Source organism: Cyprinus carpio, chromosome A3 (genome assembly GCF_018340385.1).
Source record: "Cyprinus carpio isolate SPL01 chromosome A3, ASM1834038v1, whole genome shotgun sequence".
In the NCBI taxonomy this organism is placed as follows: Eukaryota; Metazoa; Chordata; class Actinopteri; order Cypriniformes; family Cyprinidae; genus Cyprinus; species Cyprinus carpio.
In genome coordinates, this window is record NC_056574.1 from 12515040 (window position 1) to 12538647 (window position 23608).

The 23608-nt window shown below is 35.0% G+C and overlaps 1 protein-coding gene across 1 annotated transcript in view; it reads left to right on the forward strand.

Moving 5' to 3' along the window:
• The window catches only part of LOC109059404 (nuclear factor 1 X-type-like), a 723368-nt gene that overhangs the window by 698981 nt on the left and 779 nt on the right, over window positions 1–23608 (forward strand). The window contains 9 exon segments of the mRNA XM_042718695.1: window positions 575–606; window positions 609–649; window positions 1489–1572; window positions 2640–2767; window positions 5179–5253; window positions 10662–10790; window positions 12858–13033; window positions 15441–15588; window positions 18474–18565. Of these exon segments, the coding sequence (XP_042574629.1) occupies window positions 575–606; window positions 609–649; window positions 1489–1572; window positions 2640–2767; window positions 5179–5253; window positions 10662–10790; window positions 12858–13033; window positions 15441–15588; window positions 18474–18565 (905 nt within the window).

Consider the following 23608-nt stretch of genomic DNA (forward strand, 5'->3'; position numbering starts at 1 on the left):
ATAAAAAGCCCCCAAAAACCTACAAATAAAACAGTATAAAAATATTGCTAGTTCAGCATTGTTACTCCAGTCTTCAGTGTCACATGATCTTTCAGAAATCATTCTAATATGCTGATTTACTGTTCAAGAAATATTTCTGATTGTTAATATGTTGAAAACAGTTTTGCTGCTTCATGGTGTTGTGGAAACCATTATACATTTTCTTTCAGGATTCTTTGATGAATAGAAAGTTCAAAAGAACAGCATTTTTTAAAATAAATATCCTTTGTGACATTATAAGTGTCTTTACTGTCACTTTTGATCAATTCAATGAATCCTTGCTGAATAAATGTATTACTACTTTATATATAAAACACACTTCTTCCAAAAATAAAAATTAAATAAATTCAAAGAAAAAAAAGTAAGAGAATATAACTAAAAAGGCTTTTATGAACTCGAGTTATTAGAGAACCTTCAATGATTTCTATTATGCTTAAATCTGACATGAAGAAGAAGTTTTATTATTGTTGTCATGAGAACAAAGATGGATGATGGGATTGATTAATCTGACTTCTCTGTCTGCATCTAATTGCAGCACCAGTTGCCACAGCAACCGGACCCAACTTCTCTCGGTGGCCGACCTCGACAGTCCAGGATATTACAATCAACCTGGGTCCCGCTCAACCTGGGTCGCCAAGGGGCTCCATTACGTCCCACGGGCCATCGACCACCACAACACACACACACACACACACACACACACACACACACACACACACACACACAGCTCACTTTCTTTTCATTCTATGACAGGATTTTAATTTAAAATTTTTTTTACATTTTTGATGCCAAATGAAAGTGGCCTTCTTTCTAAAATAAAAATATTAAATAATAAAATATAATTGACATATATCATTCTGGTAAATTTCATGATTTCTTATTATTCTTTAGAAAGCAAAATGAAACCATAATAATAATGTCAAAATATGTACAAATTTTTTCTTTTATTTAATTATTTAATTTCACATTTTTAAACAATTTTTCTATGGACCTGCTAGCAATCTTTTCCATCCCCAGATTGAAAACTTTTTTTTTTTTTTTTTTTTTTTTTTTTTTGCCTGTTGTTACCTATAGTTCATTTTCAGGGGCATTTCTTCTTCTTCTTTTAATTTTATGAAAGAATTTTTTTTTTCAAAACATTTAAATTACACTGTCTTTTATGTAAAATGTATTTAAATTACTAAATAAAAGAATATTATTAATAAAATCTAATACATTTGCATATGTATACTAATAAACTTTCATGTCTTAAACAGCTTTACAAATCAATCTGTCTCTAGTTTAGTAGTTTAATGCATGTTGGTAGCACTCACACATTCTTGCTTTCCTCTTTGTCTGTAGATATTTCTGTCTATCTTTTTTCCTGCCCTTTTCTCTGCCTCTCACCTGTTTGATCGCTGTCCTTTTTGTCTGCCTTTACCTCTTTGTCTCTTTCTCCTGTCCTCCTGTCTCTGTCTCTCTCTCTCTTGCCTTGTCGTCATGTGTCAAACGCTGCAGGGCTGAGATGGAGTTGTATGCCAGTCTCCCGCGGAGGTACTCCACACTTCCTGTCGTCTGATTCACTTCAAGCTCTGCTGTCTTGCTCTGCTGTCTTTGCTCATCTAATGTCTCATTCTGCTAAGATAACATGTGCTCTTGAAACAGTGATGATTTTGAAAGGAAAAGCAAATTTCTATTGTAATGTTTTTATAGAGCTATCATTTGTATTAAAAGGAAAAGTTCAGACAAAAACGAAAATTTGCTGAAAATGTATGTCAGATTGAGAGTTCAAACAGCTGATAAAAACATCACAATAATCCACACCACTCCAGTCCATCAGTTAACGTCTCGTGAAGTGAAAAACTGCATGTTTGTAAGAAACAAATCCATCAAGACATTTTTAACTTTAAAACATTGTTTCCGGGTAAAGTCCTTTATCTATAATATATTGCTTTCTCACGGGAAAGAGTCATATTGTCTGAATCAGGAGAGAAATACGAACAGAGTGAGCACCGTTTACAAGCAAAAAACAGTTCTAAACAAATATGTCAGTGGATTTTGTTGTTGGATTTGTTACTGGGATGTGATTTTTGAGTGCAAGAAGGTTTGTTGTTTTTTATGTAATGGTATTTTGGTTAGTGGTGTTTTTTGTTTTTTTTTTGTTGTAAACACGCAGCTTCTCACTTCACAAGACATTAATTGATAGACTTTTTTGTGTGTTGTGGTTTTGTATTTTTGTGTTGTTTTTTTTTGGTTTTTTTGATTGTTTTTTTTGTTGCAAACATTTGCTGAAGAGGTTACTTTGATGAGCAAGTGATACATTTCTCTAAATCTGTTCTGATGAAGAAACAAACTCATCTACATCTAAATTCAGCAAATGTTTGGCTGAACTGTTCCTTTGAAACATTTCCATTTTGAGGTCAAGAAAATCAGTCAAGAAAAGTTCAACTCTTTAAATGCAAATTAAAAAATCTTTTAATATAACTAATATTTATGTAAATGATATCGCATCATTACTAGTTGGGAATTTTCAGCTGTTCCTCAGTACACAACATGCAAACCTTCTAGCTGTCACATTAAGTAAAATCCCCACTAACCTTCTCTCTTCTTTTCTCTTTCAGCTCCAACAAGCGTAAATCCATTGATGACAGTGAGATGGAGAGCCCGGTGGATGATGTCTTCTATTCGGGCCGTTCTCCTGCCCCGGGAGCATCCCAGCCCAGTGGCTGGCCCAATGATGTTGATGCAGGTACAGCCGCTTTACCCAGCAGCCCTCTGGCTCTTCACACACTCTGCTTGACCTCCACTCATCTAGACCACTGCTGTTGAAAAAGATATTTGTTTATATTGTGCTGCTCCAATCAAAATCTACATAAAGTAATCATAGTTGCATGATTATCCCTCGGTGGCTTATTTTTTGTTTTTGTCAAATCTAATTTGTCAAAGATCTAATTGGGACTCATGTTTGAGTCGTTTATGCACTGAATAAGTGGACACAAGGGCTGTGTGAAGGGCCAGACTTTTCCTTCATTTTATCAACTCATTATTCTCTCTCCTTTGCTCTCTCTCTGTGCTTGCCCACCATCTTCTCATACCTCAGTAGACTGCAAGAATAAATAAGACGGGGACACACATTGAATAGTCTTGCGATTGGACAGCTAGAATCATGTGCATGTTAATAGATCTGTTAGTTGGGTTTGTTTGGGGCTCAGCTGACTAAAAATCTTAAAAGCACTTAAAATCACTCTTAATTCATGCGTGCATGTGGTGATCTTCACAGAATTAGGGCTAAAGAACAATTTTATATGTAATGATTTATAGTTTATACTGAAATGTTATTTATAAAAGGCCATAAGCACTAAAAAATACAAGTTTGATTAGGCATTTCCTTCATTTCTTGTGTAGATATTTATGGCTATAGAAGAGTTTATCAACTCAAAACAGACGAAAGAGAAGAAAATTAAATTCTTTGTAATATTTTGACACATTTTGTCAGATTTAGGTTTTTTCTTTTGCATTTTACCATATAAACTAGATCGTTAACCATATCAAGATACTTATTGAGTAGTTCTACCTTTCCTCTTTAAAGTGCTGCTTTTTAATAGTCAAGGCCTGTATTTGTATTATTCTGTATCGATTTCTTGTTTTGTTTTCTTCTTGTTTTGACTGTCCATTAGAAATATTTACTATGGTAACCATATTGTCTGCCAAAATATAATGGGATTGGGCTTAATTCAAGCGGTGCAAGAAGTTTTTTTGTTTGATGACAGTGATGGAAAATCCAAATTTACCTCATAACTGTAGTCATTTTTTTGTGTGTGTGTGGAAACTATGGTTATCGTGGTATCTATTTTTTTTTTTTTTTTTTTTTTTTTTGTAAGTGTGAAAAGGCAGCTTTGCTGTTTTGTTGCATGGGCAAAATGTGGTGATGAAATTCATTGAGCATTGCTGCTGTCACATGTACCTGTATCCTCACACCAGACACTAAAACATGCACCATTTCCTCAATAAATCAAAGCAACAAATAGTTAAAAATTAGCCTATCCTGTGCTCACTCCACAAAATCAAAACTCTGACACATTAGATTTGATACCAAAAATACATTGGCTGCACCCCATTTTGCATACTTGTTGTGGGCAAAATGATCTGATAAATCTTCACAAATGCATACTTATCTTTAACAAATGCATACTTCATAAATTCACCTGATATATACCATCTAGACACCTATGATAGAATATTTTCACTGTATTATTATTTGAAATGCATTAAGATTGCATACTACTTAGTATGGATAGTATGCGAATTGACACTCATTTCTGTTCTGAACACTACTTAGTATGGATAGTATGTCAATTTTGACACTTATTTTTATCTTGCATACTAAATACATCCACTACTAAGTACACTCATTTTTAGCTTGCATATTAGTTAATATAGATGGTATGCAAATTGTGACACTTGTTAGCTTGCATACTACTTAGTATGTATAGTGTGTGAATTGTGACACTCATTATCTTGTGTACTACTTAATACAGATAGTATGCAAATTTACACTAATTTTTTTTTTCACTTGCATGCTACTTAGTATGGCTAGTATGTGAACTGACAATCATCTTTTGCTTGTATACTACTTAGTATGTATAGTATGCAGATTGACACTTGTTTTTAGCTTGCATACTAAATATGTGTAATATGTAAATTTTAACTCCTGATTATTGCTTGTATAGTACTTAGTTTGGATAGTATTGAATCGACACTTATTTTTTCACTTTTATATGGATGGTATGCCAGTTGTGACGCATTCATTTTTATATTGCATATACTTAGTATGGACAGTATGTGAATTGTGACGCAGCCAATGCTCATTTGATATTCTGCCCCAGTCCTCATAGTTTAGCTGCTGATTGGACACTTTGTGGGATGTGTGTGTCTTTCACCTCTACTGTTTTAATGCACTTAGCATGGGTTGATTCTGGGAGATAGTAAACAATACTCTCTTTGACCTGCATATGATGTTTTCTAAAGTGTAAATGGTGATTATGTATCGATAATGATTCAACAGTAATCCCAAATTTTCCCATTTCTCCAATTTACATCAATCTCTCCCTCTCTCTGTTATTGTTAACTCTATTCTTTTCCCCTGTTTGGGTTTTTCAGTGCAACACCATTTGGCCAGTATGCAGGAGAGGAAGATAAAACATGAAAACGATGGCGTGCAGTTTCCTTACCATGGTTAGACCACATTACCCTCATATTATAATGCACACAAGTGTAATGAAATGTGTCTCTTATCTCTGTCTGTCTTTCAACCTCTCTGCTGCATCACACATCTCAGCTCTTCTCTCTGATATGCTGTTTTTCTGGTGCTCGGAGGTGGCGGGTGTTTTGAGGCCTGTGAATGTGCTTTCATTTTGTTTTGTATGTCAGAAGTCTCTCCGTACATCCATTGTTCGTGTTAGATTCTGATATAGGATCCCTGTGGACCGAAGCAGAAGTCCACAAATCCTGATTTCCACAGCATTCCCAAACATAAACACTTACAGACATGGCTATTGTGTTGCGTACAGCAGCGGCCCTCTCCAGATATTTACTCAGTGTTTTTGTTTGTTTCTTCTTCATGCAGGATTTATTGTAATTAGTGTGTGCATAAAGGGCTTTACATGCTATAAGCAATATCTCAGCTGTTTATTCAGCACGCCTTTGAGATTTCAAACCAGTATATGCTGTAACGTCTGAAATATACTCTACGCAAGGATGTAAATGCAAACACAAGCTCAATTTCATGCCTCATTACATTCCACAAATTGTTAGAACGCAATTCATAGCATGACACCGCAGATACGTCTCTTACAGTCAGTTTTCTTTTTTAGCTCAGCTATTGTCATGCCAGCACAACGGTTTAAGAGAATCTTGCTCAGCAAGTTAGTTTAACTGTTGACATTATTATTTTTTATTTACTTTCCTAATAGATTTTCCTAGTCCTCTTGTACAAAAATTCATCACTGCACAGTATTTACGACTGAATAAATGAATAAAGACATGCTTACATTTTGTTTTCTCGCTAAATATCCTGTTTCACTCTGAAATCCATCAGACCGGGCGTTTCACATCGACTTTAATGGCACAGACATTTGATGGTAAAACTATCACCCCCTCAGGTATGCAAAAATAGATTATGCAGGAATAGCGACAGTAATGTAAGAATGCACGCTGTGTGTTTACAACGGCAACTTGTGTACTTGCATAGGGTACGTTTCAGGCCCGAGGGTCCACCTACATCTAATCACATTCACTGCCGCCCACGTCATGATCAACACACAGTCGCACAGATCTTAATCTAGGGAAACATGGGTAAATCCCACCAAAAAAATGCCAGCATGCTCAGGTGCTCCTGATGTCATGGGAATACACAACAAACACACACACATATTTACACCCACCCCACCCCTGTACACTTGAAACACACACACACACACAGTCTGTGGAGCACCAGAGCTCTGCTCCAGATGGCTCCTCCATGTGTCGACAGCGTTGGGAGCTACTAGGTTACAGAAGACATCTGTTACGCAGATGAAGGCGGTGGTGGCGCTCCGAGCGCGTGTGTGAGTGTGAACCGCGCTACGCTCCAAAGGTGATTCACCACCTGAATGAGGCTCTGGCAACGCTGCAAGGTGACGGTGTCATTTATCATTAAATCTGGTGTCGCCCGGAGTACACCAGCAGCCTGTGAACCCACTCGCGTTTCATTCATACGCCCTGATCGCTTTCTCTCGCCCTGGGATGACACGAATATCATCCCCTCCTATCTTTCATTTCACCTTGTTAGACAGTGGCACTTTGTCTGTAAACATCTGTTTGTGACAGTTTTGCTGACATTGAGAGGGTCAGACAGTGAACAGGGTTTCCACAGGCATGGAAAACCATGGAAAATTACCTAAATTAATTCAAAAGTTGATTGATTAAAATAATGAAAGTTTCCATTGTAATTATAACTTATTTAAAATAAATATATTAATTTGGCTAGCAGTTAGTCTTTTTGAGTGTAAAATTACTAAAATTATTTAAAAAAATTAATTGATTACAAAAATTATGGAAGTTTACATTGTGCGTGTGTGTGTGTGTGTGTGTGTGTGTGTGTGTGTATATATATATATATATATATATATATATATATATATATATATATATATATATATATATATATATATATATATTAAATAAGGTATAATTATATTAAGCTATTTATATATATATTAATTGCCTAAAAATTGGACTTCTTGATTGTAAAATGTCTAATTATTTCTAATTAATTAAAAAAGTAATGAAAGCTTTCATTATAAATATTATTATTTTTTAAAACATTTAATTGACATGGAATTGGTCTTTTTGAATGTAAAAAGACTGAAATTATTTTGGGGAAATTGATTGACCACAGTAGTCATAGAAATGTATATTTTTGAATATATCTTGTTTTTTTAAAATGCTCGAAAATATTTAATTGGCAAGTAATTTATTTTTAGAGTAAAATAAAAGAAAAGTATTTTTTAACAATCAGTCAACTGAAAAAAGCCATGAATTCTGTAGTGAATATACAATGGTTTTATTAAATGCTTTAAACTGTTTAATTGGCATAAATCAACAGAAAAAGTTCAAAAGCAAAAGGCTTGGGAACTCGAGTGTATTATTACTGTAAGTTCATGGTAAAGATGATTTGTACTTGGATTTGTGGCTTTCTTTATGTCTTGTAGAGGTGGAACTTTCTGATGGTTGGATGGTGAATGTGTGTGTCTGTCAAGAGAGTGTGTTATATATGGCGTTTTTTGACAGGTCAAGGTTTGTTTGGCAGCCAGCTTGTTAGCGTGGCGAGACTGGAAGGTCACGTGAGCGTTTGATTGGCTGCCAGTCTGCCTGAGCATCGGGACACAGAGAAATAACACATAACCCATGATTTTACCACACACATACACACACGTTTGATTGGACACACACACACACACACACATGATTTTACACACACACAGGCTAATGTGCATGCAAAGTCATGGAAACTGTCAGCTGCAGCTCCAAAGGTGTGAGTTTGGTGGTGATGTTTTGATGTAACCACAACCTCACATATAACATTAAGAATATTATTAATATTTAATACACATGTGTGTTTGGTAGTGATGTTTTGATGTAACCACAACCTCACTTATCTTATTATATATATATGTATATATATAAATTACAATTATTATATTAAAATTAATATTAAAACATTAAATTAATATTAAACCCTTTTTGTTTGTTACTGTACACATTTATATTTTGTCTTCTTTGCAAGAAACCACTTTTGTTTATCTCTCCTACAGTAACTCCACATCTTTATCTTGCGGTTTGTTTATTAAAAAAACAGCAATGTTGCTTTTAAATTTGCACTTTAAAAAGCACTACCGCAATATAATAATTAGTGTTTTCTTAATAAACAAACCACAAAAAAAATATAATAATATATATATACAGTATATATATATATATATATATATATATAGATATATAAGTTGTATTTAACTATTTCAGGGAGGCAGACATTTGTCAAATGTGCCATTAGCATAATTAGCAGATTTGTGGCTTTCTTACACGGCTCTTTAATCTTAAATTGGGTTTTTAAAATACCACTTAGGATAATTGTTCCCAAAACCAGCCACAGGATTTAATGGTATACTCTTTTTACCTTCCTTCCCAAGTCCTGACATGTTTGGCCGTGTTTCTGGGTCACTGAGTGAGCCTGGCGTATATTCAGCCCTCGTCTTTATGCCAAACTCAGGACAGCTGAAGCTAGCAGCCCTGCGGCCTCAGTTTGACATTTATAGGATCAGGACGACACATTAATGTGGCGTTATATATGAGAAGACCAAACCATCACATACTTTCTCCTTTCATTTCCCTCATCATTCTCACATCACGCTTCCCCCCGTCCTACTGTTTTTGGCGTGTGCGTTCAGACCTGCCACTGGAACAGAAGCGCTTGTGTTTGACTTTTTCCCTCAGCGCTGAAAAGTCAAGTGAAAGCCTCTGATTTGGTTCCCCAAGTGAAGTTTACGAGTGTTTGTATGTCAGAGTCTGTACACAGCTAGCATTTACATTTATTTACTCATTTGCATTTGGTTTGTGAAGACGTGTCGTCCTGTTCGTTTGGCATTACTCATGTGGTTGCTCAGGTATATTGAAATTCTGGAGTCAGTCTGAACACACATTCACATAAAGTAGACAGGTTATTAAACTAAATATGTTTACTCTGTGATGTTCGGTTTTAACAGAATTTATTTAGTGTTTTTTTTTTTTATTGTTTGCTTATTGGCTTGTCATCTGTAAACTGATTAACTTTGCTGACCAGTAGAAACTTGTTAAAGAGGTGTAGTGCCGATCAACCCATCATTTCAAACTAATGTAAGCAAAATCATCTGGAAATGATGGAGTTTTTGCTTATAGTCTTTGCTTAACATTTACTGTTGTGTAAATTGTGAATTTTTTTATTTATTTATTTTTTTGCACCTCTTAACTAATGGCAGAACTATTTTGTTGTGGATTTAAAGATGTTTGATAATTTTTTAAAATCCTTTTAAAGAAATGTATACTTTAATTCAGTACCAATGTGTCATTTAATGCTGGAATAATGATGCTGAAAATTCAGCTTTCCGCCATAGGAATAAATTGCATTTTAAAATATATTTTAATAGAAAAGTTATTTTTAAATTGTAATAATATTTCACAATATTACTGTTTGTACAGTACTGACCCCAAACTTTTGAACTGTAGTGTATGCGTTGATATATCACTAGTAGTTCATTTTTTTTTAGATATATATATCCTAGAAAATTGACAACGTCACTGTAAAAACTGTGAGAAATAGTGGCAAAATCCTGACTTTCATGCTTTGACACTGTACTCTTTCCTTTAAGATTTGGTATTTTGAAAGAGACAGACAGACAGACTGACTGACATGACTTATTATGAGATCTGGTGTCGTGGCATCTATTTTCCCACTTACCGCTGCATAGAGACCCTTCCCGGCCCTGTCCCGGCCCTATCCCAACCCCTGTCCCACTCTTTCCTGCACTCCACTGCTTCAAAGCAAAGCTCGCACCCTGGACCTGTCGGCACTGCAAAAACACAGCTCTTGTTTTCCAGTATAATTCTATTAACACCTTTAAAACAAGATGCATTTACTTGAATCAAAATAAGAACAATCTTATTTACATTTAGTGAGGTTTATGCTTGATATATATTTTTGACAGTGGGGTAAGAAAAATACATTTATTTTCCTTTTTATTAAAGTTTATTTTTCTACCTCATTGGCAAATACTTATTGTTAAATGTGTTTTTACTGGAAAACAAGGAAAAAATACTCATTAATAATTTTTTGCAGTGTGACTGGCTTCTCTATATTTCACAGGAAACAAAAAAAGCCCCATCATTGTCTTACCTGTGGATTAAAAGATCATTTTTAGTAGTATTATCAGCAAATTTGTAGTATTTTAGAAGCTGAGATGGATAAGATCTTTTTTTTTTTTTTTTTAGATGAAGCTCAAGAAGCAAAAACCCTGTTTGATTAAATCCACATCTCTGTTCTGCCATTTTGTTGATCCCATTTTTACCAGGACTATCGTCGCCTGGTTCTCTTAAGAAGTCGGGGAAATTCGATTTCAGCGCTCTGTCCGGCCATACGAGGTCTGCACGCATGCCGTTCACCCATCACCCGCTGCCCATGCTGGCAGGTGTAAGACCAGGTGAGAGTTCAGAGCCCCCCCACCCCACCTCCCACATCCTTCCCCTTCCTGTCCTGCTCCCTCACGCCCCCTGGTGGGGTCGGATGTGGTGACGTTTCGGGGAGAGGCGAGGTCGTGTTTACGCCACGGTTGGGTCGGGTGAAGGCTTTCGCCATTCGTCCCCCACCCCCCACCCTCTTTCTCCTCTGTACCGAGGCTGACTTGTCTTTTTTGTCTGTCTGTCTGTCACTGTGATTGGTTGGTGATTGGTCTCTCCATTTCCGAATTTCATTCTCCCCCCTCTAAAGGTGTCTTTTCACTGCCTAGATGCACGCGAGCTTGTAAAATGTTATTTTAAATGCTGTACAGCAGTGATCAAAGTAAATATATACTCTCCTTTAATGCAAGACTCACAGGATTGGAAAACTGCTTTTTCAAAAATGTTCTGAAGTATTTTATCATCTATTATTGATTAAACAAGATGAAAGAGAAGGAAAGATTGTAAATGTGCTGAAATGAGACACCACAACAAAATCTTGTCATCAAATCAGTGACGCTTGTAGAAGTTTTTTTTTTTTTTTTTTTTTTTTTTTATTTTATAAAATTGTGTTTTTTTTTTTTTTATTTTATAAATTATTCATTATTTCTTTTCGGGGGAGCTATTTAAAATTTACAAAACTATGATAACCAGCCACCCCCACCAGACAGACGGATGGATGGAAAGATGGATGGATAAAGATGGACAGATAGATGGATAGATAGATGGATAGATAGATAGATTTTTTGCGTAGCGTCATATGTTCAGATGAACTGCTGGTGATGTTATGCGATGCGCTCTAGTTGTGTGGGCATGTGTGGTTGTGTGCAGTGTGGTTGTGTTTAGAGCTGTTGTTGTGGAGTCACTCCTGGTGGGAGGGGGTCTTTGGTGGCGGTAGTTTGCAGTGCCATTTGCCTCCTCCTTGAATCCTTGGCTCCATCCCATTCCCTAATGGGATTAAAGGGTGGATGATGAAAGCGCAAAAGAAATGGAGGAAGAGGAGGGAATAGCAGTCTGCATGGCAGAGAGGGTGAAAAACAGGGCTTTGGCTGGGAGCGCAGTGCCCACGTCTGGGTTACAGGGAGGCTCTGGAAGTTGGCAGACTGTCCCGGGCAGCTGGGGCCCTGCTTGGCTGGAGGGGACAAGACCCCTCACCCCTCCACTCGCTGGTCGGGAGATGAGCGTAATGTTATTCCTCATGCAAATGAGAGCGCGTCATGACTTATCAAGAACTACTGCAGTTTGTTCACGTTATGTTTGTTCTGTGCATTCATAGCATTTCCTACAGTACAATTAACGTCTACGCTTTCGTCTATATCTGGAACCAATGTTCAAGTTAAAGCAATCTCTTGCTCGTTTATGGTCAAAACCTAGTTGGCATAGTTGTCCATGTAAAGAGTTTAGGGAAATTTGTAATTTGAAATTTGTATTAAAAATGGTCACATCCTTGATGAAATATTATGGTAAAATTATGGCATTTATGAGAGCATGTTTTCACTTGGAGAGCATGTTTGTCTCTGTCTACATAATTTTGAGTTTGTGAGAAATTAAAAGAGTTGGAATGAAAGATCACAGAAAGAGATTAATATATATAATATATATTTTAAATGTTGTACGTAAATCTATATTTTATGTATTTATGAATATATATATATATATATATATATATATATATATATATATATATATATATATATATATATATATATATTAAATGTATTATTATTATTTATGAATATTTTCATTTTTTGTAATGCTTTGTAAATGGTTTCACACATTTTATGAATCATTTTTATCTGTGAGGATGTCCCGTAGGATCCATCAAGGGAGGTTTTGTCAGGTTTAGCTCTGTATTGGGAGCAGCTTTGTCCCTAATTGTTGTAACACACACACACATACAATTTTCCTGAATTGATTTCCATCACTTCCATCTCATGTCATTTATTGTAACCTTGTGTGTCAGTCTCTCTCATTGCTGATATACTACTTGCACTTATACTGGCACAATATGCATCACTGACCTCTCTCTCTGTGTGTGTGTCTGTCAGCAGGAAGTCCCCGTGCCTCAGCTTCATCCCTGCACTTCCCCTCACCCTCCATCATACAGCAGTCCAGCCCATACTTCACCCATCCCACCATCCGATACCACCACCACCCGGGACAGGACCCGCTCAAGGAGTTTGTGCAGTTTGTGTGCGCCGACGGATCAGGCCAGGCCAGTGGTCAGGTAAGAGGAAGTGACCTCATATGGCGAGTGATGTTTTGACACTTTGGGGTCATTTAATAGCTTCTGTACATGTACAGTAATTTGCTTTGCTGTACATATTGCAAAAAATGTTTGATGTTTTATTCAGATGTTCTCTGGCTGGTTTATAGTGAATACTGGGAATGGCTTCCTATCCAACAGAGAACACTGCATGGAAAACTGTATCCCACAATGCAGTGTTCATCCTTTAGGCAGCTTTACACTAGTATTACATTTAGCCATTGTCACATTCTATTGAATAAACATTTATCATTGCTTACTGCATACTTTTTCACATACTGTTTGTTAAATAATTGGGAAATACAGTATATACACTGTACAGTATGCCATTGTAACATAGCCATTGTTTTAAGAAAATAAATTATGAAAATTCAATTTTATCCATCTTTTAAAACCAAATGTTGATGAAACAAAACTTAGATGCCATATTTAGCAAACACATTTGCCCCAGTCAACCAAAAACTCATGCCTCAAGTATAAAATTCTTATATTTCATGTATTTTTTCTCTGTAAAACTAATGTTATCAAGAATTTGAAGAAACTTGAACTTGAGCTTACCATCGTCAAGACAACTGTTGCATTTAACAATGCTATTTTCTCTGTAAAACTAATGTTATCAAGAATTTGAAGAACCTTGAACTTGAGCTTACAAAACATGTTAAAGGGGTCATGAAATGGCTTTTTTTTAGTTATTTTATACTGTTGCCTGAGGTGGGTTTTTTATGACGTTTGTGTGGTTCACTGCTCTGATTGGATAACAGTTTTGCATAGTAAATAACTTTCTATGTGTCTGTTTGACAAGCTCCGTCCTTTATGGTTGGAGCCTTCTGTGACTTTGGTTAGACATGTACACATAATCAGGACATATCGAGTGATCTCTAACAATGCAATAGTGACACATATTTTACTCACATAAGTGTGCTGCGCCATTCCTGTCGGATCCAATATAGACACACAGCATTGCTTTTTAATCTGTCTCTCTGCAAATCAAGCATCAATTTATGTCTTGTTTATAAAGGAATCCGCGGTGAAATGAAGCAAACAAATGCTCAATGTTTCACACACATGAGCTGAAACTTCATTAAAAATAAAGTTTAACCAAGCATTTCTAATATTTGAATCCGAAGGAAGGTTATGCAGCGACTGTGATCTTCCACAACCAGGCATCTTTTTGCTCGATCCAGTTTAGCGCCATTTATGTTATTTCCCTACTATGTCATGCATGAATCAAGGGGCGGGGCTACAGAATTAGGCATTGATATTCTTCTGTGGAGGCGGTGCTAAACCTATCTATTACGTCATTCATAGACACTTTCCAGGATCTGGCGTTCGCTGGGCCTGGTCTCAATAAAAGCTTTTATTTCAGTAACAAGGGCGTTTTCAGTTCTGAAACTTACAGTATATTGTATATAATGACCTCTTATATATCAAAAACTCAAGTAAAAGTTGATTTCTCAATTCATGACCCCTTTAAATAATGTTTTCTTTAAGGGCTTGGCTTACTCTGTGGTCATTCTAATTAACTTTATATAAATCGATTATATAAGTGAGGTTATGTCATATTTAATGTAAATTTCGTAACATTTAATTCACATTTATATTATCTATAATTGCTACATACCTTAACCCAAATCCTAACCACTGGGGAGAAGAAATAAGACTTTTCTGAATTTAAAAACTGGATTATTTGATGAATTTTTTTTTTCGATGGGATTTCTGTTAGTACTTTAAACGTGAAAAAAGCTCCTTGTGTGATAACAGTATCCTCAAACTGTGTTTTCTGATGTAAACACATGTGTGCGTTCCTTGTCTTTGAGGCCGACTGATCGGTCACTGTTCTGTATCTTGTGCTTGTCTAGACAATCTTGAGTTAATCTCTCCTTCTCTGTCCACTTCCACGATAAAACCCATCTGCGCAACAGCTGACGACCTCTGTGCGTTTCAGCGTAGTGCGCATCCCCTCCTCAGTTACGCTTTTGCCATTTTTCAGCGTCGTGAACGTGGCTTGGTTTATAATTTGATATCATTCCATGGACCAAAACTCACCTCACCATTTGTGTGTCCATTTCTTCTTCTTCTTCGTTTTCACCTTCTGCCTAAAGACCTTCATTTTATTTTTCCTGCTCCTCCACTGCTCCTGTCTGTGCCTGTGGTGAATTCAACACACACACAAACACAAACACACCCCTTCATAAACAAAAGCAAACAGACATTCACCATCCTTTTGGTTGTTTCCCTCTCAACACTCTCCCCTACCAGCCACCCCCATTCCTTTTTATTTTTTCGGGGCAAGCCTGCGTTGTTTTTTTTTTCATTTGCGGGGTGTCAGGCGTGTCCGTACTCCTCACCCTGTTTGTGTCATCTGCAGCCGAACGGGAGCGGCCAGAGCAAAATGCCGGGCTCCTTCTTGCTGCCTCCACCCCCCCCTGTGGCGCGTCCAGTGCCCATCCCAATGCCAGACTCTAAACCCAGCAGCACGCCCCCCGACGGCGGACTCACCTCACCCACATCTCCTTGTAAGTGACCCAACCCCCCCCCCATTCCACCAAACCCCACGAAATTCCCCAGTCGTTTAGCCACAGCTGAACCACTTTTTGCAATTTAGTTTGTGTTCCTTAAGTTAAAATGAAATGCCTGTTATTCGTAATCATCGTGGTAGTGCTAACTGGTGGGTCAGAACTAGTCCTTACTACTTTTATTTTTGCGGGGTTTTTTTATACATCCTGATTTTTTTAAAAAGTGATTTAAGTTTAACAGCCATCAAAATGTCACCAAAGTGCAGAGCACATAATGAGATATGGTGATGGGGAAAAAATGAGGTAGGAGGAAAAAATTTTTTCAATGCTTATGCGTTCTTGCAAAACTTTTTCGTTCTACTGAGAAACTTCGCATTTGCTCACAAATCTTGTTCATTCCCCAAAGAAAGTTTGCATTCACTTGGAAAACTTTTGCGCTCTCTTACAAAACTTTACTACAAAATTTCGCCAGGTAGCACAATACCTTTGCAAGGGAACGCAAAAGTGAACACTAACTTAAATTTTTTGGGCGAAAGCAATACTTTTGCAAGAGAACGCAAGCAAACTCAAAATTTCTCACTTTTGCGAAAGAATGTGTTTTGGGGGATGTCTTGGGGGAGCACAAACATTTGCAAGCGAATGCAAAATGTCTTGGAGGAATGCATTACTTTTGTAAGAGAATGCAAACATTTTGCAAGTGAACACATTTTCTTTGGGAAAGCAATACTTTTGCAAGCAATCACAAAATTTCTCAAGGGAACGCAATACTTATGCAAGTTAACGCAAAGTTTCTCAGAAAACACAATACTTTTGCAAGAAAATGCAAACGTTTTGCAAATGCAAAATTATTGAAAATAAAATAATTCCTCCCATCTCATATTTTTCCATGACCAAGTCCTTTTGGGGGCTCTGTGTTGAAGGGTGCAAATTTAGGGCAGTTAAAGTGGACTCCAAAGTACCTTCTTTAAATGCATTTTAGTTCAAACTGTTTTCGAAATGCAGCTATAAATGTACAATTCACTTTTGTGGCAGTTCTTGCACTAAAATCAAAACAAGACAGAAGAGTCTGTATCTACCAAACTGAAAAGACCAGTTTAGACCGTCTTGAACTTGTAATGTGGTCCAGGTTGGTTTGTGCTGGTCAAAGTGCATTGCAGCCCTGATGTGATGTGAGGGCGTTTACACTCCCGAATGCAACATCCAGAAACCCATGCTTTGTAATTTTACGTTGGTTTCATTTGAGTTTGTTTTGGTTACGTTCCCATTGCTGGTTAGCTTTTAGCCTGTGGAATGTGATAGTTGAGCTCCAGTGCTGGTCTAAAGGTCAGTTCGTCCAGTTCATGAACCAAATTTAGGTCGTTCAGAAAGGAGGTGGCGTATCGGGGTGGATAATCAAACGTAATGTAAAATGTTCACTCACCACAGACGGGGCACTGGACGGACCACTTGCATTTCTTTTCCTCTGTTCTTTCATGTTTATTTTAGTTTTTTGTTCCTTTTCATTGTGTTTTCTTTCATTGTTTCAGTTGGTTTTTATGTTGTGTGTGTGTGTCTTTTTATGTGTTTATATGTTGCTGCTGATTCTCCAGAATGCACTTAACTCACCTGCTCATAAATAAATAGAGAGTGTGTTTTTAGAATATAAAGGTCATGTATTATGAGTTTACCATGGTTAACAGGGTTGTTTGGGGTAAAGATACAAAACAAATGGCCTGAAGCCCCCTTAGCCATTTAAAAATACACATGGCCTCTTGTGGCTGATTATTATTTAAATAATGGCCATAAAAAAAAATATTTAAAAAGATGCAAACAGTCAGTAAATAATGAATAAGTAAGGATCAGATTTATTATGCCAGATATAAGTTCACTATAGCTGTTTCATGGTTGCAAACCACAGTCAAAGGTTTATAGAAACTTTATTTACTATGTTTATATATTTATATCAATTCTATATTAATATAGAATTTGTAATGTAGAATTCAATTCTGCAATCACAGGAGTTTATTTGTTGTTTAATTTTATATAATTTATAAAATTAAATTCTATATTATATATAATTTATTTGCATTATAGTAAAATTAAATTCTGTGATCACATGACTTTATATATAAGTGTTTATATATTTATAATATATAGTTCAATTTTGTATTAATATATAATTTTTTTGCATTAATGTAGAATTTAATTCTGCAATCAGGTTTATATGTTGCATTAATATTTTATGTATTCTATGTAATATATAATTAAATTCTATAATAATAAAGAAGTCATATGAATTAACAGAATTTAATGAACAAAGCAGCTTTTCATATCTTTGTGCCTTTTGAATGCTTGCTGATTATAAACTAACAGCAAACCGTAGAGCAAACACAGCTCTTTGTGTTTGATTTTTCCATGTTTTTACACACATACTGATTAGAATTCCATATTTGATGAACAGTTACACTGTGGAGTCCATAAAATAAATCTGAAACCAAACAAAAACTGCCCTAAATTTGATAATGACTTCAAACCTGCAAACACCTTTTTAATCTATTGCTCTTCACCCGTTTGAACCAATAACAATTAAACATAGTGTATCTTTGATGATAAATTCTTACATTGCTTGTGTTTGTTGTTTGCCAACAAGACAGTTCAGTACAGAAAAGTTTCATTTTCCACTATATATTTTATGAAATTAGCACAATATATCTAAAGGTTTGACTTTGCCTTTTAAAATAGATCTAATTGACTAAAATTTATTTTAATGACAAAATGATTTTGCTAATATTGTACAGGGTGTTTGAAAATAAATAAATAAAACATGTTTTTTTTTATTTATATTTTCTCTCTCTTCTTCTCTCTCTCTCTCTCTTTCTCTCTCTCTCTCTCTCTCTCTCTCTCAGCATACTCCACGCCAGGCTCCACAGCTCCCAACAGGTTTGTCAGCATCGGATCACGGGACAACAACTTTCTGAACATACCCCAGCAGACGCAGGTGATTCTTACTCTGTCGTATTCAAAACAAACTTTTGAGTGTTTAAAGTCATGCATCACAACACGTTAGCCCGCTCCTCTCCTCCTGTCTTTCCCCATTTCCCATGATGCTCTCTGCTATGTGGTGTCGGGCCCATCTGGAGCGAGTCTGCGATAACTCAAGCTGATCGGCGCGGTGTAGTTGATTTGAGCATTGCGAATGTGTGGCCACCACACCGCGCCTCCTCCATCACCCAGTACACTTTAGTCGTTAATGTGTAAAGCTCCCTGCTCCTCAACACATGGTGACCATCTGAAGCCGCGAACTCACCCGCTCTCACCTCCTCCCTCTGCTGGTCGGTCTCTCTGGATTTGACCATTTATTTTCTTCTCTTTCTGCTTAACCTTTCCTCATTTCTACCTACTTTAACTCGTTTCTCGACTCGCTATCGCCCTCTGCTGGTGACTTCTGTTTCTTTTTTCTTCTCTCCCGCTGTGACTCTTTGGCAGGGACTTGGCTTTGTCTGATTTTGCACATTTTCCAGTGTGTTCACCCTAAACTTTAAGGAAGGCAGAGGAAGCACCCTTTTTTTTGTCCTCTCAGAGATAAACTGCATGAGTGTGCAAAATAGTGGGTATCATAAGTAAACGTTTTGCGAAGATTCGTTATTTGCAATTATTTACTTATTTATTTTTTCGTTTATTATTTTATTTTGTGCATTGAGAAATGTATTAGCTGAAATTCACTGTAATGCAAACACTGATAAAAGACACGAGGCGGTGAGGCAGTGGTAAAAGATTGTTATTGTTTTTACAATTTACAACAACAGTAAAATATTTATTTTATTAGTTTTTTATTTGGTGTTGTTAAGAAATTGTGCACTGAGAGTGCATTAATAATTGTAATTTAATGTAATACAAACATAGATAAGATAAATGCAAGAGGCAGTGAGACAGTAGTGATTAAAATTGTACTGTTATAATTACTACAGTGAAATATGCATTTATTTTAGTAGTATTGTTTTATTTGTTATTGTTAGGAAAATGTGCATTAAGAAAGTGTGTTAATAATTGTAATTCAAACTACAAAAGATAAAATTGTTTGGTAATTGTTAATTTGGTAAGTGTGTTAGGCAATGAGAATAGCATAATAATTGTTTATTTATCTATTTTGTTAAGAAAATGTGCATTAAGTGTTATTAATTGTAATTGTCAGTGTGATTTAATTGAAAGACATGTTTCATGAGAGAAACAGTGAACTTGCACTTGAGTTTTCATATGTCCCCAAAAGATATTTAGACACTTTAGATAACCTTAAAAAGGTTATTGCATTATTATAACAAAATATCTAAGCAAGCAACATATAGATTTAGGAAAAAAGAGCACTTTTCAAACACATCACACAGAAATAGCTTTTATTAGGTTTTCAGTGATAAATCAACAAAAGCTTTATGTTCCTCTGTGTTTTTTGTGTGTTGTTGTTTGATGTTGTTTGTTGTAGTGGTTTTTTTCTTAAGACTGTTTTGTGATCCAGAAACACCAGTCTAGTCAAAAGTGAAAATGATGAAGAAAAGTGAAGTTGGTAAATTGGAAAGATCCTGAAGTGTTTGAGACACACAAATACAGACACTCTACTAATGCACTAATGACATTTTTTGCCTTTAAGTGTTCAAATACTTATTTTATTGTACTTTTACTTTTGTTTTATTTAATTTATTTAGTTTATTTTGAGGAAAATTTATGGAAATTTTGGGTCTTGTGAATGGTATTGTTTTTTTTGTTGTGTTATTCAAACATTAATAAATTTCTAATTTTAAGAAAATGTGCATGAGAGTGTTCATTAATAATTGTAAAAATCACAAAAAAAAAAAAACAAAACGTTTCTTCAAAAGATGATATCGAGGAGAAAAGACACACAGATACAGACGCATATTCATGTCATTTATTTTGTTTTATATTACATTTAATATTTATGTCATTTAACACCAAGTAAGCATGATGTTGTGAAAAGAAAAGATCAGAAGATACGAGACTCAGCATCTAATGTAGTCCCCCACAACTTGACATTCAGACCTTTTAACTGTGTCTTCAAAGTGTCTTAAAGTGTTTTGGGTCTTTTGTGTATCTGTGCAGGGAAGTTCTCTCAGCGCCGTGTTGTTCTCAGTCAGAAAAATGAGAAAAGAACTGCGGAAATGTGAGACAGGAACGGAGAAAAGACAGGCAAAGTTGAAGCATGGGCCCTAAACTAAAAAGTCACGTCCCATCTGTCTGGTTGCCCACGGCAACGAGACATGATGTCACAGGCAGTTGAAGTTGAACTTGAGGCTGGGGGGCAGAGCTGGTCACTGCCAAGGATTACGGGGGAAGATGGGAGGAGTACAGCTTACAGCCAGGGGAAGAGTTACTTGGCCCGAGTGGCTGTTGGGCTTGAGCCCGGGGCGAGCGGCGGGGGGGAGAAATAGATGGGACGCCCCGGGGTGTTTTTTGCTTTTTTGCGTGACCGCCTGCAAGAAGTCAACCAGAACAAAAGTTACCCGCCGCCCCTCCTAACAGCCCCCCCCGGCCTCTCAGCCTCAGCCAAAGTGTTTCCAGGATTTGACTTCGAGAGAGTTTTGTAAAAATAATGAGTAGTAATAATCGCTCTCTTTGTTTGAATGAGGAGAGCTGTTATTATTATCATGAGCGACACATCACAATCACATATGAAATGTTCAAGCACTTTTTGACTTGTTTTACTAGTCAGTACAAGGCGTGTATCTCAATAAAGAGCTCTTGTGCAAATACATTTATCTCACAGGCAAGGTATCGTGCGCAGATTGGAAAACAGGTTATAGTAACATTTGTATTATAAGGTACTGTAGATGGTATTTTATATTTATATATGGTAAATATAAAACTTAAATATATATAAAAAATATTTTATTATATATTTATAAAATATGAGTTTGTTGATATCTCTCTCTCCTCTCTCTCTATATATATATAATAATTATATTAGAGGATATTATTGTAAAATTAATATCATATTATGTAAGTAATTATGATTCTGTAATTGTTAATGTATTTTATATATATATACATATACATTATTATATACATATTACATATACTGCATAAATAATAGATTGTATATTAAAATATAACATTTTCTAATTTCAGTTTTTATATATTTGAGTGTTTGGGCACAATTTATATTAAAATACAATTTATATATATATATATATATAATATATATATATATATATATATTATATAGATATATCTATATATATATATTATTTTATATATAAAATTATAAAATGAATTATAATTTAAATTATGCAATTGAATGTATAATGTTATATATATAATTTATATATTATTATGCATTATATATAATATGGTTCTATCATTTTCAATTTTCATTGTCATATAATGTAAAACATTCGTGGCACGATATATATATAAAAAAATATAATAACTATAGTAGTATGTATGTACTATTTTACAGATATTGTTTTTATATAAAATGGTATGATATTAATAGGTGCATATATTATTTTTATTATAATATACTTATATTATATTATATTATATTATATTATATTATATAATATAATTATATTATAATTATATTATATTTATTATAAATCCCTATTAATACTTATTACATCATTATTTATTTTTATTATAGAAAGTTTTATCCATGAAAATATATAAAGCACAGTAAGGTAAAGACCATCCTTCCTCTAAAAAGATTTAGTCCCTGATGTGTGAACTAAGGTCTGTGTTGTGATATTGCTCTTACTGTGTGGTCTATAGCATTTTTATAGACTATTTAGCAGAGTTGGACTGCTGTACTGACAACCAGAATCTGTTTATAATAAAGTCGAATGTGTAGAGATGTATATCTAACTCGTTTAAATCTGCTGCCGTTTAAGTTGTTTTTAAACTTTCATATTTAAAACTACCAGTTTGACAAAGACATGAAGTGTTTTATTTGGAAACACGGTTTGATTCCAGCATGACGGGAACACTATAAAGTTTGTGTAAATATTATTCTGTCCATTGGCGTTATCAGTGTGAAATCTGAGCTTTATGAGCTGAACTCCTGAGATGCATGTTAACAGAGCATCTGCTGATGTTGATAAAGTCAGTGTGATGGTATGTAGAGATGCGTCAGAGCTTCGCTGACATGACATTCCCAGAAGGGAGGTTTGCTGGTTTAGTTCAGGTCAGACTGTGTCGTAAAGGCCCATATGATAAGCAGGTCAGACTGAACGCTTCAGCTTCAGAAGAACAGGCAGATGTGTGAGAGTCAAGCCTGACCCCTAGTGCTCACATCACTAACAGCAGCAATCTCTTCACATTCACAGTCAACTTCCAGATCCATCTCCAAAGTGTCCATACTTTTGAATTAATGCATCCAAGAATATGATTATACCATAAAAATATTGATCATATTGGAAATGTTTAAGCTTCTAATATCACTACATACTGAAACATGCACACATAACCTTAAGATTATAAAGTTAAAATATAAAATGTAATTATACATTTCAAATAAAATGGAATAATTTAATAAATTCAATAACTTAAATTTACAATGTTTTTATTTATTCAATTGATAAAAAAGTAAAAAATAATAATAATTATAATAGCGTTATGTGACAATAAAATACATTTCATTTAGTTTCATGTAATAACTATTTTATTATTTATATTTTATTAAATGTATACAAAACAGTTTACAGCTTTATGTGAAAATAAATTTCACTTAATAAATTAAAACTTTATTTATATTTTATTAAATGTATAAGAATAATAAACAAATTATCAAATTGTGACAATTCATTTGACTTAATCAGTTTAATAAATGTAAAGTTTATTTATTTATATGTTATTAATTGCATACAAATTATAAACATTTTTCAGTTCTAGGTCTGTATTAAATTACATGTATGATAATACATGTAATTGTAAGACATTTAATAATTTATTATTTTATTAAATGAATTATAAAATATGAACAAATGATCAAATTATAATAAGTTTGTGACATTTATTTGAATTAAAATTAATTAAT